General features: G+C 41.4%; 1 protein-coding gene and 1 long non-coding RNA gene across 5 annotated transcripts in view; both read left to right on the top strand.

Moving 5' to 3' along the window:
• The window catches only part of LOC144683608 (uncharacterized), a 559,012-nt gene that overhangs the window by 109,279 nt on the left and 430,917 nt on the right, over positions 1-18,816 (top strand). The gene's annotated exons all lie outside the window — the stretch shown is intronic.
• Positions 1-18,816, top strand: part of ube2kb (ubiquitin-conjugating enzyme E2Kb (UBC1 homolog, yeast)) — a 105,482-nt gene that overhangs the window by 69,672 nt on the left and 16,994 nt on the right. For all 4 annotated transcript variants that reach the window (XM_078546739.1, XM_078546730.1, XM_078546749.1 and 1 more), the window contains 3 exons: positions 1,590-1,672; positions 15,374-15,473; positions 17,669-17,797. In XM_078546739.1, the coding sequence (XP_078402865.1) occupies positions 1,590-1,672; positions 15,374-15,473; positions 17,669-17,797 (312 nt within the window). The remainder of the gene's footprint in view (positions 1-1,589; positions 1,673-15,373; positions 15,474-17,668; positions 17,798-18,816) is intronic.

Consider the following 18,816-nt stretch of genomic DNA (forward strand, 5'->3'; position numbering starts at 1 on the left):
CATTTTTGATAATTGCAAACACTGTAGGTAGCACCTTTTTCTTTGCAAAAAGTGGATTTTGTGAAAAATGGAGGTTATTTCTGAATATTTTTGGAGAACATTGTTTTATTCTGTGAAGAAGGCTATGTGTGTGTAGGAGACAGGTTGTCTGGGAGGTTTAAAACATGAATAGGATAGAGGTGTTAGGTTTGAGGCACAAGTGAATAAGTTGGATTTAACATATGCTTTTTTATATAAGTTGACATTTAAAAACATTTTTTTAAAACATTTTTTTAATTCATTCATGGGATGTGGTCTTTTCTGGCTGGGCCAACATTTATTACCCATCCCTAGTTGCCCTTGAGAAGGTGGCGGTGAGCTGTCTTCTTGAACCACTGGAGTCCAGTTCAAATTCTGGTCAATGGTAATCCCCAGGATGTTGAAAGTGGGGGATTCAGTGATGGTAATGCCATTGAACATCAAAGGGTGATGGTTAGATTCTCTCTTGAGATGGTCATTGCCTGGCGCTTGTGTGGCACGAATATTACTTGCCACTTGTCAGCCTACGTCTGGATATTGTCCGTGTGTTGCTGCATTTAGACATGGACTGCTTCAGCATCTGAGGAGTCGTGAATGGTGCTGAACATTGTGCAATCATCAGCGAACATCCCCACTTCTGACCTTGTGATGGAAGGAAGGCCATTGATGAAGTAGCTGAAGATGAATATCAAAGGGAATTTGAAGATCAAAGGGAAGTGAGCGGTGACAAAAACATATTTGTATCTTGCAGATGTTCCATAGGTAAACAGATTGGGCATATTATATTTTATTGACCTGAAAGCAAAGACAAAATATATTTGGAAGGAGTTTCAAAGAATTGTGAGAACAATGGAACTTGAGATGAAAGGGGTAAAAAGGTATTATAGAATTACTATGGAGAGCATAGGGTAGCTATAGCTGTGAGCTGGAGCTCTAGGCTGGGAGAAGATGCAATTTGAATCAGCTAAAAAGTCAAGCCAGAAAATTCTTGGGCTGCAACAAGCAGTCTGTTCTAAAGTCTTGGATTTCCATGGTAGAGTGGAAGAGACTTAAAGGGGTCATGTGGTATGGCTTCATTAAAGCTACAGCAGTTTGCCTTGGGTAATATTACTGGATTTTTATAGTTAATTCTATGTAAGGGAGTGTTGCCTGGAAGGTGTTTACTTGTGGGTCTGACCAAGTAGAGTGTCTTTTTAGGGGAATGTGTTGTAAGACTAACCTTAATTGTGCAACTGTAATCTTGTGTACTTAAGTTTTCTTTTATTCTTAATCTTTTAATTTTTAAAATCCCAAAAGTGTTACTGGACTACTTGCTGCTGAGATCAGTACACCTTCTTCTCATTTTCAGAATACAAAAAAAGGATATGGCCTGTAAACCAAGTTTCCTTCTGGAATTTGGTTTGTGCAGCAATTAACATTGACTGTGGTCATAACAATATTAACTAGTCTAGCTAGGTTCAGCTCAGTTGTGTTCAGAAAATTATTTTGTATTATTTGTGATGCTTGTGGGAATCAGCTTTTGTTTCCCCATTTTCTATTAAACCTTAATGGAAAATGATTCTATCTTTCAGGTTCGGTTTATTACAAAAATCTGGCATCCAAATATTAGTTCAGTAACAGGAGCCATTTGTTTGGATATCCTGAAAGATCAATGGTAAGTTCCTCTGCCTTTGTTCTTGTATTGCATGCAATCTTATCGTTTTTTTGATTATTAGTTAGTAGTCTGTATAGAGTGGGAGATTTTTTTGATCCCCATTTTATGGAACTGTACAGTAAGTCCCCATTGTGAGTTGCTCTGTTTTAAGTCAACCCACTTCAATGTTGTGTAATTAATGGGGCCAGTATTTGTGTTTAGCATCAGGAGTTTTGTTGTTTCACCCTGGGTCTGATGTGGGGTCGCATGACCCAATTGGTGCAATTTTGGAGCAGCCACTCCCACTCTTGGCCCTCCCTCTCGCCACCTCTTCAGCTTGCAGCTTACCTCTGGAACCATGCAACTCGAAGCTGCTCTTCTTGCCTTTCGCTGCTCATGTTCCAGCAAGTGGTTGGAAGAGAGAAGTGACGAGTGGGTGAGGTGGGGTGGCAGGAGGTTTGGCAAGAGGGAGGGTTGGAGTGAGAGAGGGTTCAGCAGTGACCAGATGAGAGGGGAGGGTCAGGGAGCAGAATGTGGCAAGGGGGAGGTGCGGTGGCCAGGAGGATCAGAGTGGGAGAGGCAGTGAGCCAGGGGTAAGTAGAAAAAGTTAGCATTTTTTCTTTCATATTTTCATGTTATTTCATTTACAAATGTAGGAATTTAGGAATAAAAGTATTTTCATTTACAGGGTATAATGTTTTAATGAATTTTTTTCTGATGAGAGGCCCTTCAGCTTTTACATTGGTTGTAATAGGAAAATCTGATTTGCTTAGCGTTATTTCATTTAAAGTTGCTCTTTTCAGCAACACAACTACAAAGTTAAGCAAGAGCTTGCGGTATTTTAGTTTTTAAGTCTTTAATGAGTTACATTATTTTTCTAAGTTGAATCTTTGTATGATTGACTACAGATGAACAGTATGCAATTATATCACTAAAAAAATTCTGCTACACATTTAAGGCATTCATATTTTAAAAAAGTGCACTGACTTTTATTGTAGTCTTTGAGGATTTCCCTTCATAGAATTATACAACAACGCAAAGGCTAATTATTCAACAACGTGGAGGCTATCGGGTTCATCTTGTCTGTGTCAACTCTTTGACAAAGCTTATTCAATTAGTCCCACCCCCCTGCTTTTTCCTCTACAACCTTTTAAAGTTACTATTGAATCTTTGTTCATTATCTTTTCATGTAGCACACTCCAGATCATAATAACTGGCTGCATTTATTAAGAGAAAATTCTGCTTATTTGCACCCCTGGTTTTTTTTTTTTGCTATTTATGTTATATCTGTTTTCTGGTTACCAATCCTCCTACCAGTGGAAACATTTTCTCCCTACCTACTTCAGCAAAACCTTCCATAATTTTGAACAATTTTGTTAAGTCTCTTTAACCTTCTCTGCTCTAAGGAGAACAATGCCAGATTCTCTAGTCTCTCATCCTTTATTCCTGATATTATTCTAGTGTAGCTCCTCTGCATCTTTTTCAGGCCTTGACAACCAAATAGCTTTTCATTGCTATTTTTGTCCCTTTCTCTTCTGGCATTAAAAATCTCTCTGAATCAACTACAGTCCTTTATGTAATGTTGCTGCAATAACTTTCTATTGTGCTTGTTGTACTGTAGTCACTGCTGTACTTCCATAGAACAAAATGCACGATATTTGTGTAGAATATTCTGCAGATCAATTTTGCTGTCCCTGGATTTTCTGTTCTATTGTGATGTTTATGCTGATGCATAACCTGCTAGAAGTGGACGGATTAGCTATTCTGACTGGTTAGAATTTGTTCCAGCTGCCAATCTGAAACTAGTAGGTGCAGTATGTAGTAGTTCTCATAGCTTGGGCGGAACTCTGATGCCCAGCAGAGAGCTCTGCTCCTATACCATTACATGTATGCATGGAATTCCCCTCACTGGTAATCACAAATTTTAAGTGTTTCCAGAAACTCATGCCTGCATTGTCTAAACTTTTAAATTGTCCAAGAGGCTGTAAAGCATGAATACTTTTTTAAAAACAGCTTGTCATGACACAGAAATTGCATTCCATGCAGTATCAATTTGAAGCAATGTGAGACTACCCTTTCGCAGCACCTCTTTCCACAACTTAGGTTGGGCTGCATCATATCTCGATGTTTATATTACAACTTAACATGGGTTTGAACCATTTTGCATCAAAATGAAGCATGCTTCTGTAGGTGCCTGAATTCCACATTCTCTTTTATAATGCTGATCACTTTTAACATTATAGTATAATCTGAAGTTTGAAAGCTTTTATGATTGACTAAGTGTGATTTTTATATTGTACAAAAACTTTGAGTGTTTTAAATCTGAGAAATAATTGAAGCAGTTATGAAATGTACTTCACAGAAATCATGCAATTTTAGGGCTATACAGTATATTAAGCAATAGTGTATTTCTAATTTCCTAAATATTTAACCATTTTTGCATTTTTCAGCATTTAGAAGTGTGGCGTATGAAGTGCAGACCTGAATACCTCAAATGGTGAAAGTAGCAATTGTGTAGAAATCATGAAAAGGAACGTTACATGGTTCCTAAAGGAACCAGTCAGCATAAGATTTTTCTTTCTCCTGTGGTCCTTTTTAGTATATAGTTCACTTATTTTCTCTTCCAAATGTGTTTTTATCTGAATTCTTCAAGCGAGAGTCAGGCCAAATGCATTAAGTTGACAGGGGAAATAAAGAGGAAATCAAGATGGACAAAGGAAAAAATATGATAAATGGCATTTTTTTTTCTTCTTTCACAGGACAGAGTGTTGCTGGCTAGGCCAGAATTTTTGTTGCCCATTCCTAATCCTCCTTGAGAAGGAGGTGGTGAGCTGCCTTCTTGAACTTCTGCAGTCCATGTGGTGCAGGTATACCCATAGTGCTATCAGGGAGGGAGTTCCAGGCTTTTGACCCAGCAACAATGAAGGAACGGTGATATAGTTCCACATCAGGATGGTGTGTGGCTTGGAGGAGAACATGAGGTGGTGGTGTTCCCTTGCAGCTGCTGCCCTTGTCCTTTCACGTCATAGAGGTCATGGGTTTGGAAGGTGCTTTGGTGAGTTCCTGCTGTGCATTTTGCAGATGGTACACCGCTGTCACTGTGGATGTTGAAGGGGATGGCGTGCCAATCAAGCACGTTGCTTTATCCTGGATGGTGTCAAGCTTCTTGAATGTTGTGGGTGCTGCATTCATCCAGGCAAGTGGAGAGTTTTGCATCACACTCCTGACTTGTGCCTTGTAGTTGATGGATAGGCTTTGAGGAGTCAGGAGGTGAGTTACTCCCTACAGAATTCTCAGCCGCTGACCTGCTCTTGTAGTCACAGTATTTATATGGCTGGTCCAGTTCAGTTTCTGGTCAATGGTAGCCCGCAGGTTTGTTAATAGTGGGGGATTCAGCAATGGTAATGCCATTGAATGTCAAGAGATGGTTGAATTCTCTATTGTTGGGGATGGTCATTGCCTGGCACTTGTGCGGTGTGAAATTTACTTGCCACTTGTCAACCCTAGCCTCAATGTTGCCCAGGTCTTGCTGCATATGCGAATGGACTCCTTCAGTCTGACTTGCAGCGAATGGTGCTGAACATTATGCAATCAGCGAATGTTCCCACTTCTGTCTGTATAATGGAGGAAAGGTCATTAATGAAGCAGCTGAATAAGGTTGAGGAACTCCTACAGTGATGTCCTGGGACTGAGATGGTTGACCTCCAACAGCCACAACCATCTTCCTTTGTGCCAGGTATGACACCAACCAGTGGAGAGTTTTGCCTCTGATTCCCATTGACTCCAGTTTTGCTAGGGCTCCTTGATGCCACACTTGGTCAAATGCTGTCTCGATGTCAAGGGCAGTTACTTGCACCTCATCTCTGCAGTTCAGCTCTTTTGTCCATGTTTGGACCAAGGCTGTAATGAGGTCAGGAGCTGAGTGGCCCTGGCAGAACACAATCTGAGCATCAGTGAGCAAGTTATCGCTAAGTGCCGCTTGATAGCACTGTCGACAACCTCCTCCCTCACTTTGCTGATGATTGAGAGTAGACTAATGGGGTGGTAATTTGCCAGCTTGGATTTCTCCTGCTTGTTGTGTACAGGACACACCTAGGCAATTTTCCACATTGCTGGGTAGATGCCAGTGTTGTAGCTGTACTGGAACAGTTTGGCTAAGGGCGCAGCTAGTTCTCGAGCACAAGCCTGGAATGTTGTTAGGGCTCATAGCCTTTGCAATATCCAGTGCCTTCAGCTGTTTCTTGATATTACGTGGAGTGAATTGAATTGGCTGAAGACTGGCATCTGTCATGCTGGGGACCTCCGGAGGAGGCAGAGATGGATCATCCAGTCAGCATTTCTGGCTGAAGATTGTTGGAGATGTGGCAGCCTTGTCTTTTGCACTGATGTGCTGGGCTCCTCCATCATTTGAGGATGGGGATATTTGTGGAGCCTTCTCCTGTTAGTTGTTTAATTCTCCACCACCATTCACAACTGGATGCAGCAGGACTGCAGAGCTTAGATCTGATCTGTTGGTTGTGGGATTGCTTAGCTCTGTCTATCGAATATTGCTTCCATTGTTTGGCTTGCAAGTAATCCTGTGTTGTAGCTTCACTAGGTTTACACCTCATGTTTAGGCATGCTTGATGCCTCTCCTGGCATGTCCTCCTGCATTTGTCTTTGAACCAGAGTTGATCCCCCGGCTTGATGGTAAAAGTAGAGTGGGTGATATGCTGGGCCATGAGGTAATAGATTGTGGTTGTATACAAATCTGCTGCTGCTGATGTACCTCATGGCTGCCCAATTTTGAGTTGCTAGATCTGTTTGAAATTTATCCCAATATGGTGGTAGTGCTACACAACATGTTGGAGGATATCCTCAATGTGAAGGTGGGTCTTTGTCTTCACAAGGACTGTTAATGAACAGACACATCTGTGACAAGTAGGTTGGTGAGGATGAGATCAAGTAAGTTTTTTCCTCTCGTTGGTTCCTTCACCACCTGCCACAGAACCAGTCTAGCGGCTGTGTCCATTAGGACTGTACCAGTTCAGCCGATGGTGGTGCTACTGAACCACTCTTCATGAGTGAAGTCCAGTGAGTGAGTGGCATTGAAGTCTGCCGCCCAGAGTACATTCTGTGCCCTAGTCACCCTCAGTGCTTCCTCCAAGTGGTGTTTAACATGGAGGAGTACTGATTTATCAGCAGAGGTTGGGGGGGTGAGTGGGGTGTTGGTAGGTGGTAATCAGCAGGAGGTTTCCTGTCCCAAGTTTGACCTAATGCCATGAGATTTCATGGTTTCCATAGTTGATGTTGAGAACTCTCAGGGCAACTCCCTCCTGACTGAATACCACTGTGCTGTCATCTTTTGTGAGTCTATCCTATCTTGTGGGACAGGACATACTGATTGATGGTGGTGTTTGGGACATTTTTTATTCATTCATGGGATGTGGGCGTCGTTGGCTAGGCCAGCATTTATTGCCCATCCCTAGTTGCCCTCGTTCAGAGTGCATTTAAGAGCCAACCACATTGCTGTGGGTCTGGAGTCACATGTAGGCCAGACCAGGTAAGAACAGCGGATTTCCTTCCCCAAAGGACATTAGTGATGGATTTTTATGGCAATCGACAATGCTTTCATGGTCATCATTGGACTTTTGATTTCAGTTTTTTTTATTGAATTCAAATTCTACCATTTGCTGAACTCAGGTCCTCAGAGCATTACCCTGGGTCTGTGGATCACCAGTCCAGTGAGAATACCATTTTGCCACCGCCTCCCCTGAATTGTCTGTAAGGTATGATTCCATGAGGATGACTGTCACGCTACCGCTTCACTAGCCTGTGGGACAGCTGTCCTAATTTTGGCACAAGACCCCAGATGTTTGTAAGGAGGACTTAGCAGGGTCAACAGGGCTGGGTTTGCTGTTGTTGTTTCCGGTGCCTAGGTCATGCTGGGTGATCTATTTCTTTTTGTAGACTTTGTATTGGTTTGATGCAATTGAGTGGCTTCCTAGGCTATTTCAGAGGGTATTTAAGAATCAACCACATTGCTGTGGGTCTGGAGCCGCATATAGGCCAGATAAGACCATAAGACGTAGGAGCAGAAGTAGGTCATCCGGCCCATCGAGTCTGTTCTGCCATTCAGTGAGATCATGGCTGATCTGATAATCCTCAACTCCAATTTCCTGCCTTTTCCACATAACTCTTGATTCCCTTACTGATTATAAATCTGTCTACACAGCCTTGAATGTACTTAACCACCCAGCCTCTACAGCCCTCTGCGGTAAAGAATTCCACAGATTCACCACCCTCTGAGAGAAGAAATTCCTCCTCATCTCTGTTTTAAGTGGGTCACCCCTTTGAGAACATGTCCTCTGGTCCTAGACTCTCTCACAAGGAGAGACAACCTCTCAGCATCTACCCTGTCAAGCCCCCTAAGAATCTTATATGTTTCAATAAGGCCACCTCTCATTCTTCTAAACTCCAATGAGTACAGGCCCAACCGACTCAACCTTTCCTCATAAGAAAATCCCTCCATCCCTAGGATCAACCTAGTGAACCTTCTCTGGACAGCCAGACAGCAGATTTCCTTCCCTAAAGTACGTTAGTGAACCAGGTGGGGTTTTACGACAACCAACAATGGTTTCATAGGCACTGTTACCGAGACTAGCTTTTTAATTCTGGATTTATTAACTGAATATAAATTCCATCAGCTGCCCTAGTTGGATTTGAATCTGTGTCCCCAGACTATTAGCCTGGACCTCTGGATTACTAGTCTGGTGACGTTACTACAATGTCACCGCCTCACCCTATAATTAAGATGAGAAGGACCCAAAATATCATCATCTGACATCTTTTCAAGAAATGAGGCAGTGCCAGAGGATTGGAGAGAGGCAAATGTGACGCCCTTATTCAAGATAGAGTGTAAGGACATTCCTAGTAACAACAGGCTGGTTAGTTAGACACAAGAAATGGAGCTGGAGTAGACCATACGGCTCGTTGAGCATGCTTCACCATTCAGTACGATTTCAGGCTTCAACTCCACTTTCCTGCCAGTTCCCCATATCCCTTGATTTCCTGAGACACCAAAAAGCTGCCTGTCTCAGCCTTGAACGTATTTAACCGTACAATCCTTTGGATGAAATAATTTCTCCTCATCTTGGTCCTAAATGATCGACCCGTTATCCTGAGACTGTGCCCGTGTTAAGACACAATCTGTGTCTCTAGCCTCTGAAGTCCCTTCAGAATCTTGTATGTTTCAAATGAAATTACTCCTCATTTTTCTAAACTCCAGAGAATATAGGCCCAATTTACTCAGCAATGGTGGGTAAGGTTTTAGAAATAATCATCAGGGTTTAGTGGGGGAATTGTACTGGGTCCTGGCTTCCGCCTTCTGCCGGGAATTTTCTGTGGGACGTTCCCTGTGACGACTGGGAAGTTCTGTTGGCTGGGCCTCCGCCAACAGGTGGCAATGGCAGGGGAGAGTGCTGGGCAGGGGAATTGTTTGGCCCCTGTGACCCCCTCCGATACAAGGAACAGTGCCTTTGGCAGGCTGGACGGCACAGAACCAGAGGCCATGAGGAATGGGCTAAAGCAGGAGCTGCAGCAATCAGCCTGAGGCCTATGTTGGGGCCTTGAGACCAGGTGAAGGGGAATTGGAGTGGGCATCCAGTTGTAAGGGGCCCAGCAGGTCAGTCTGGGTAACACTGAATCCCCCTGCATTTGAGGAGCCCCAAGAACCTGAAGATATCGTTGGTGGCCTGGATGGTAATGTAATCTGGCTCACATGGTTAAGGGGAACTAGCAAGTGGATTACAACAAATGCACCAGCTCTCAACTTTGTTTTTCCATTGCACATTGAGTCCACTTCTAAGCCCAAGCCCAGTTTGTCAAAATTGGGGACAGGGATTAAAGGAAAAAGGTTTGGGATCATGATTTGGCACTCCTGCTGAACTCAAGACATGCCAGTTCCCTTTGTTTAACAAGCAAGTCCGCAACACTGCTGATTCGAGACAAGGAGTTGAGCTCTCAATGATTTTTCTGTGTTTTGTAGCCTTGAGTGGTCGTTCATTGTATAAAAGTAATGTTCAGTTCTTTAAGATAGTGCTTTTACACAAATGTATTCATAGGGTTGATGCCAGTGGAATTGTGTTGGAATTTTCATGCATTTTTGTGCTTAAATCCTGCATTACAAGGGGAATAAAAAGTAGGCTGTTGGAGAGGTTTGAGTCAATTAAGCTGAACCAGTACAATTTTATAAAAGGCAGACCATGCTTGACTAATTTAATTTGCAGGGCTATAGGGAAAAGTTGGAGCAAGGGGGACTGAGTGAGTTGCTCTTGCAGAGCCCTGGTATGGACACAATCGGGTGAATGGCTTCCTGTGCTGTAACCGTACTATGAAGTAACAGAAGGTCAATGAAGGGAATGGGATGTTGTCCATGTGGATTTTAAGAAAGCATTTGACAGAGTAGCACATAATTTGCTCTTGGTATCAAACTTTGAGGTGTGGCAAACAGTGAGGATGATACCAATTGATGTAGGCTAGCAGAATGGGCAGACAAGTGGCAGGTGGAATTCAATAGGGAAGCGTGAGGTAATGCATTTTGACAGAACAATTAAGGGGAAGCAGTATAGACTAAATGGCACCATTCCAAACATGTGCACAGACAGTGGGTCCTTGGAGTTCATATGCATAGATCTTTGAAGGTGGCGGTATATATTGAGAGAGTGGTTAGCAAAGCATATGGTATATTGGGCTTCATAAATAAAGGTATTGAGTACAAAAGCAAGGAAGTTATGTTGAATGATTATAAAGCTCTTGTTAGGCCGCAACTAGGGTATTGTGTCCGGTTCTGGTCACCACCTTGAGGAAGGATGTCAAGGGTGCAGAAGTGATTTAACCAGAATGGTTCCAGGGATGAGCAATTTTGGCTACAAGGTTAAGTTAGAGGAGCTGGAGTTGCTCCCCTTGGAACAAAGGAGATTAAGGGTAGATTTGATAGAGGTGTACAAGATTATGACAGGTTTAGATAGGTAGACAAAGAAAAGCTGTCCCATTAGCTGATGGTTCAAGGATTAGTGGACACAAATTTAAGATTTTGGGCAAGAGATGCAGAGGGGTGAGAGGAAGAATTTTTTTATGTGGCGAGTGGTAATGACTTGAAACTTGTCGCTATGAGGGTGGTAGAGGGAAGATGAGTAATGGAAATTATAAGGGCACTTGAGGGAAATAAACTTGCAGGGCTACAGGGATAGAGCGGAGGGATGGCACTGGCTGGATTGCTCTACAGAGAACCAACATGGACTTGATGGACCAAATGGCCTCCTCTACCATTATGATTCTTTGACTATCTTCAATTTTTTGTTGCCTTCTGCCATCACTGAGGAAGGACAATGAAGAGCGGGAAAAAATAAATAAATTCATATTTTGTAAAATCTGCCCCTTTAGATGTTTTCTTGTTGACAGCCAGCTGGTGAACTATAGCCTATAGTACTGTAATCTCCAGCCAAATACAGGTGCCCTGGGTTCAGTGGGTCTGGTTGATTAGATTTCAGTTCAGTCTGCAATCCCTGTACCTGATGTATTCCCTACAGGTACTGATCTCTTTTCGTTCATCAGAAAGAACACTGATCTTCTTAACTGAAGTGTTTTCTGCCCATCGGCCCTTTTCCCTGTAGTCAGATTTTTCTCTGCCACCACTATTATTTTTCCACCTGCAATCCTGCCCAAACCTCATGCCCACCCCCCCACCAACTCCTCCTCATCGCAATTTGATATCATCGGTTTGCTGAATCTTGCTGCCTTGATCAGATGTGGGTAGTCCTCCTCACTGTCCATTCTGTAGCTTGCTTGTTGGGCACAGTTGGACACAGTTGTACCCCTCAATTGCATGTTGCTGGTTTTTTTTAAATCCAGAATAAGTTTACACATCAAAATGTAAGTACCTATTCCTTCTGATTATGTTTTGAAATTAAAGTTGTGTTGTACATTCTATTCACTATATTCTATCTTCTGTTAGCATGTTATTAAACTGATGGGATAAGTTTCTCTCAACCAGTTGTACGGATATATGAAATCAATATGGGCTGTCTCACATCTGTTCCTTGTAGTAGGCCTGGGCCCATAGCATATAACTGCCCACAGTTTGGTACATATCAACTCGAGATTGTAACCATAATCCAGGCACAACATCAGGTAACGTAGGAAATGAACATAATGTGCTGGTACAACATGGTGCAAGTTTTGGTTCGCAGATGTGATTGAATGCTTTAAAGCCTTCATATTATTATGCATTTTTTGATCTGGGTGTCCTAATTTGTGAAGTTAATATTAATTCTTCCCTTTTAGACTTTTAGGACAACTTTTTTCATTCATTTATGAAATGTGGGAACTGCTGGCAAGACTAGCATTTATTATTCATCCCTAATTGCACTTGAGAAGGTGGTAATGAGCTACCTTCCTGAACTGTTGCAGTCTTCGTGGTGAAAGTAATCCCACGGTGCTGTTGGAGAGGGATTTCCAGGATTTTGATCCAACAGTGAAGAAATGGTGATTATATTTCCAAGTCTGTGTGTGGCTTGGAGGGGAGCTTGCAGGTAGTGGTGTCCCCATGCTCTTGCCCTTCAAGGTCGTGGGGTTGGAAGATGCTATCAAAGGAACCTTGGCAAATTGTTGCAGTGCATCTTGTAGATGGTACATGCTGCTGCATGAGGTGAGGTGAATGTGACTGCCCTTGACATCAAGGCAGCATTTGACCCAATGTGGCAAGTAAAATTGAAGTAAATGAGAGTCAACAGGGAACAACTCTTCACTGGCTGGAGTCATACCTAGCCCACAGGAAGATGGTAGTTATATTTGGAGGCCAATCATCTCAGCCATAGGTCACTGCTGCAGGAGTTCCTCGGGCCTGTGTCCTTGACCCAACCATTTCCAGATTGTGGTGGAATACAGTTGAGCTGCTGCTGATGGTCTGTAATGCCTCCCTCATGGATGCCCAGCTTTGAGCTGCTAGATCTGTTCCATTTAGCAATATGGTAATAACACACTAAACGATGAAGGATATTGTCAGTGTGAAGAAGGGACTTGTCATCAAGGACTGTGTGGTGGTCACTTCTAACAAAACTGTCATGGATAATTGCATTTACGCCACGTAGATTGAGGATGTGGTCAACTAAGTTCCTTCACTTATGCTGTTTCTCTCACCATTTGTCACAGGCTCAGTTGGCAACCATGTCCTTTGGGCCTCAGCCAGCTCAGTTAGTACTTGTGCTACTAAGCCACTCTTGGTGGTGGACTTTGAAGTCCCCATCCAGAGTACATTGTGTGCCCATGCTACAATCAGTGCTTCTTCCAAGAGATGTTTGACATGGAATAGTGGTGATGCAGCAGCTGAGGGAGGGTCGTAGGTGCAATCAAAAGGAAATCTCCATGGCCATGCTTGATCTAATGCCATGAGTCTTCATGAGCTTTGGAATAATTGCTGAGGACTCCCAGGGCCACTCTGTCCTGATTGTATACCACTGTGCTGCCACCTCTGGTCAGTCTGTCCTGATGGTGGAACAGGACATAACTAGGGATGGTGATGGCAGAGTCTGGGATGTTGGCTGTGACTGAGAGTTCCAGACAGTTTGTTGACGAGTCTGGGTTAGCTCTCCCAAATTTTGGCACAAGTTCCAAGGTGTTAGTGAGGGGGCCCTTGCAGGGTCGACTACTGGATGTGCCTTTGATGTGTCGGAATCTGGTCCGCAGGTGGTTGATGTTTGGTTCCTCCGGTTTTATTTCTGTTGTAATTTTCATAGCGGTTTTGATACAATTGAGTGGTTTGTTAGGCCACTTCAGAGGGCAGTTAAGTGTAAGCCTTGTTGCGGATTTGTAGTCCCATATATTGTGTAGATTACTAATTAATTAATAAATTCATTGTCCAAAATCCAAAGAAAGGAGCTAGAATTTGAGTTCGCAGGTAGAGAAAACAGATACATGGCTCTCATGACTCAAGAAAATCTTTGCCTGGATATCTGCCAATGGTTGTCGACATTTCTTTTTCAATTGCTATGTTTTGTTTTCTCTCCTTGGCAAGCTTCACCCATTACCATTACTCTTGCATCTGCTAGCCCCCTTTTCTTCTCCCACCTCAGAATGGAATGGACCCCTGGATAATTTTCCCTTTTCTCAATTTGTGAAATGTGCCTCCTGCAGTAAACTAGCGGAGACAGGATTGAACTTGGGAAGTTCATAACAACTGCATTGATACATAACTGCATTGCTCAGATATTCGCTGGAAAAATCTGCAGCCACTGGAGAGGCCATTTTTTATCTTAACCAAGTGAAGCACAGAAGTTTTTTTAATCAGATATTTTCAGGCCTGTTGCTATTCAGAATTTGGACAATTTTTAAGGGCTACGATTGTTTGCCACCTGTTAATAGCCTATCTTCAGTTTTCTTTTTGAATAGAATTGGCGCAAGTGCTGAATATATACACAATGGGCTGACTACACATTTCTGTAGGTGCTGTGAATCACTCAGTTGTACTTCGATAGTGACGATGGGGAGAGGGGTGGGGGCGAATGGAGTGGAGAAGGAACAGAAAAGAATGTTGTGGAACACTTGAAATGTATGGGATTGGAGCTAGGATATTGGGGCTGTGTAGAGTAAATTTCGCTCTATTTGGCTATGCTGCAACAGACAACAGCTGTGTTGAAATTTGACCTGTGAGATATTTCGGAGATGGTTTGAATTGGCATTTAATTATAGGGGATTCCATTCCTTTCCTTCCATTTCCTTTAGTTGTTGTGTGACCTAAAGTTTAGCACACTGTTTTTAAAAATATTTTGCCAAATTTTTTCTTAAAGTGCTGATCAAAACTAAAACTGTCCCGTTGTTCTGTCTTCATTATCTTCTGACCAGCACTTTGTGCACAAGTGAAAAATTTTAAGAATACGCTAAAGGGAATATGATCTTTCACGTTTTCATCAGGCCCTTTTTGGATTTTGCTTTGGACTAAGTGGCTATTAACTAAATGTTTATTAAGTTGTATTCAAAATTTGTATAAAGTTGCTAACTAACTTGTAGCTTTTATAGTAACCATATTCATTTTAAACCCACGAGCTGGATTAATAGCTGAGAGTTGTGCACCATTAAAAATGTCAGATGGGGACAGCATTGAATATAGTGGAGTTACCATAGTTTGGCCGCACTAGAATTTCCTGTATTTTTTTAATGTGGTTTTACAAAATTCTGACCTGAATATCCCTGTTTAATGTGAAGTTACTATTGTTTCCCAATCCTCATGCAGAAACCAATGTTCAAAGGAAACTGGGAGTTCAGATATCTGAAAGATGAATGATACCTAGTATGAGATTTTATAACCCGTCGTGCAAACAAAATGTGTTTTCAACAATTTACATTTTTCTGTTTAACCACCAGTGTCTCAGCAACAGCATTAAGTTATTGTCTGAATAACACTGTTCATTCTCCCTCACTCTAGGTCACATTAGAGTGCTATATCCTGAACACAGTTGATAAAGGATCTCTTCCCAGGCATCTGCCTTTGGTACTCTGTAATCCTCCACTAGGAGGGAGCCTGACAACACTTTTATTTGATGCTTTCTTGCTTCTCACAATTAAAAAAATTGAATTGTTCAGGAGTTGTCAGGGGTGAGTTGTACAAGAATGGGGATTTGTTGAACATGAACTATCTGGAATTTTGTACTCTGTTCAGTGACTGACTTTGCTCAATTCTATTTTTAGGGCAGCTGCTATGACTTTAAGAACAGTTTTATTATCATTACAAGCCTTACTGGCAGCAGCTGAACCAGATGACCCACAAGATGCAGTCGTGGCACAACAGGTTAGCAAAGGCTTGGCAGCAGCCAGAACAATGCAGAAAGACTACATTCTTGGATCTTTTTAAATTGACCATAAACCCAAATAATGGGAGGGATCAGTTACCAGAGCAACTGAGAATCTTCCTGACCTGTACCATTCAGTGCTACATCACAGGGTGTCCTTTCCCAGGAATTATCCAAGAAGTGACAAGTTTTATTTTTAAAAAAATTAAGAGACTCCTGTTAAACATTGAATTGTAGTTCAGCATTACTTTTGTAAGCAATCTCTGCAGGACAAATCCTGCAATTGTTCAAACTGACATTGAGCTCTACTAATACACAATTATTAACTTAATGTGAGATACTGGCTTATACTTAATTTCAATAGTTGATGTTTTAATGGACTCTAGTGTTTGCATGAAAAGAAGTTTAATTTACCTCACCAAAGTGGCCATACTTACATGTGTCTTGAATGAAGTTTAATTTAAAAAAAACGAGGCCTTGTCTGGATGCAGAGGAGAAATTATTGTACCAATAATTTATTGGTCTAAATTTTATTTAAATTCTGAAAAAAATTATGATCAAGATTAAATTTCTATGCTGATTCTTAAAGTTGTCATGAATTTGTTTGTTTGCCAATGTAAACTCTAACTGATCTTTTTGTGATAAAATGGGCGATTGGTGATTCTTTATAAAAAGAAAATGGAAATAAAATGTAGCATCCAGAAATTATTTTCTTTGCCTTAAATAATTGTAACATTTATTTATAGTAGTTTCTCTGATTCCTGGATAAATGTGCCCTACGAAGTGACACTGAGCTGTACAGAACAAGAAAATCCCTGACCTGACTGAGATGAGCTAAAAGCATAGGGAAGCAGGGGGGCTGTTGCAGTTGACTTTATTGTTAAGGAGTGGTGGGGGTTGAAATTGACCAATATTTCTTCCTGATCAGAATCCAAGAGCTCTCATTCAGTAAATTGTGGATGTGAGGACATAATTGAGCATAATTCTTGTTTATTCTTTTACCCCTCCTTCCTGCCACCTCTTCCCCAACCATACTCTGATTTGGAGAATCGCCAAATCAGATTGCCAAAGGGCCATTTCCACTTGTGAATACTGAACATGGCTTGTCTTTAATAGAAGAGAATAAGAAAAAAATGATGGCATGAAATTTCTTATAGGCCAGTGTAACAACAGGACATGTGAAAGTAAGCAAATTGATTTCATAAACAGGAGACTATGATAGTGGATCTGGCAGATTCCCGATATAACAACATTGTAAATGCATTCCTTTATAGGTGTGAATACCTGATGGCAAATAAGGAAGAAATTCCACTTATATATCACTTCTCATGATCTTCAGGCATCCCAAAGCACTTTACACTTTGCAAGTACTTCACTGGTTTTAGTCACTGTTTTGCAGGAAAGGTGACAGCCAATTAAAGCATAGCAAAATCCCACAAACGTCAATGGAATAAATGACCAGACCATCTCTTTCATTGCTGTTGGTTGAGGGGTAAATATCAGGCAGGACACCAGGGAGAACTCCTGCTTTTCTTTGTAATGGTGCCATTGGATCTTATACACCAACCTGAGAGGGCAAATGCTGTCCCAGTTTAATGTCTCATCCAAAAGTTGACTATCAATCTGTCACTAAGTTTGGAAGCTGTGTGAAGTCATCTCCAGTCTTCAGTTCTCAAAAAGTGTTACATTTTTGCCATGTTTCTTTTTTTTTTAAAGACTATTTGATAGGGGGAATTTTCATTAATTTAGATTACAAAGATGGAGGAGAGCTCCAGCCTGCCAGGAATTTATAATTAATGATCAGAATGAATGTTAGGATTGTCAGGTAATGAGTCTGCAGTGACTTGAATGTTAATTTGTAGTTAACAAATTGTGTAATTGTTTCTTTGGTAACTCTGTTTATCCTGATCTGATTCCTTTTGTTTTCTCCCCTTGCCCTTATTGCCTCAAAAACTGAGCCGTGTTTTCAGAGGCTGAGGAGATGCATGCCTGGCCCCAGATCTCTGCCACACTCTAGACCTTCAATTTTACTAATCCCCTTTATACATGTTAAAACATTTTTACAACATTTAATTCATCATATTCAGATTCTAAAATTGTCTTTTTTAAAGTATTAATTCATCACAGAAAGTTAATGTAATTTCTTATAGCCTCTATTTGAGCAGTGTACTTATGGAGTCTGTTCTTTCTGCAGTACAAGCAAAATCCAGAGATGTTTAAACAGACGGCCCGACTCTGGGCGCACGTGTATGCTGGAGCACCGGTTCCTAGCCCCGAGTACACTAGAAAGGTAGACAAACTGTGTGCTATGGGCTTTGATAAAGTAAGTATTGAAAGCAATTTTATCTAGCACATGCAGTAAATGTTTGCTCATAGCCAGCTTTGCACTTAAAACTTACTTTTAATGCAATCTCACTCTTTGCATTTTTGTATGTTTGCTATATATGGCTCCTCATTGTGTTGAAATGCCTCAAATTGCTTGACAATGAATTGCATTTGAAATGCAATAACTATTATGGAAAAAATTGCAGCTATCCGTATCATTGGTGTCCCGCAAACAAATGTGAAATATAAGATCACTTAATCTGTACTTTTTGTTTTGATATCTGTTGGGAGAATAAATGTTGGTCAAGACAATAGGAGAACTCTTGGCTTCTTTGAATAGTGCCACAGGATCTTCAACACCCATCTGAATAAATGGTACAAGGAGAAGCGAGCTCAGTTTAATGTCTCATCCAAATGAAAGGGTAGGCTTAGAAAATCTAATTTTAAATGGGCAAAGGCTGTTGAATTGCTTGGGCAAACCTATGGATTATATGTTCCTTTCCTGGGAAGGGGCCAAATTGAAATCCAATTTTTTTTTTTAAAGCTGCAGGTACCTACTTCATTTATTAGAACACTGAGTTCTAAGAAGGCAGAGGTTCAATAGAGAAAAAAGAATGTGAATATTTCTTCCTTTATCTAAAATGTGATACATTTCTCTGACCAATTTCAGAAAATAAAATCCATTTAATATCTTTCTGTTAGTGAGGGAGAGAAATTAAAATGGTCTACCACTGGCAATATTTAAAACTGTGCCCTCTGATTTTATATATATCCAATTAATTAAATTGTTTGCAATGCTGATAAAGTTTTGTTCACAATGACCGTGGTGCACTGTACTCTGCAGTGTACAATTCACAGAATTGTTATAGTGTAGAAGGAGGCCATTCGGCCCATCGTGTCCACACCAGCGCTCTGAGCATTTTAACTTAGTGCCAATCTCCTGCCTTTTCCACGTAACCCTGCACACTGTTTCTATTTAAATGATCATCCAATGCCCTCTTCAATGCCTCAATTGAA

The sequence above is a fragment of the Cetorhinus maximus genome, chromosome 1 (genome assembly GCF_964194155.1).
Source record: "Cetorhinus maximus chromosome 1, sCetMax3.hap1.1, whole genome shotgun sequence".
In the NCBI taxonomy this organism is placed as follows: domain Eukaryota; kingdom Metazoa; phylum Chordata; class Chondrichthyes; order Lamniformes; family Cetorhinidae; genus Cetorhinus; species Cetorhinus maximus.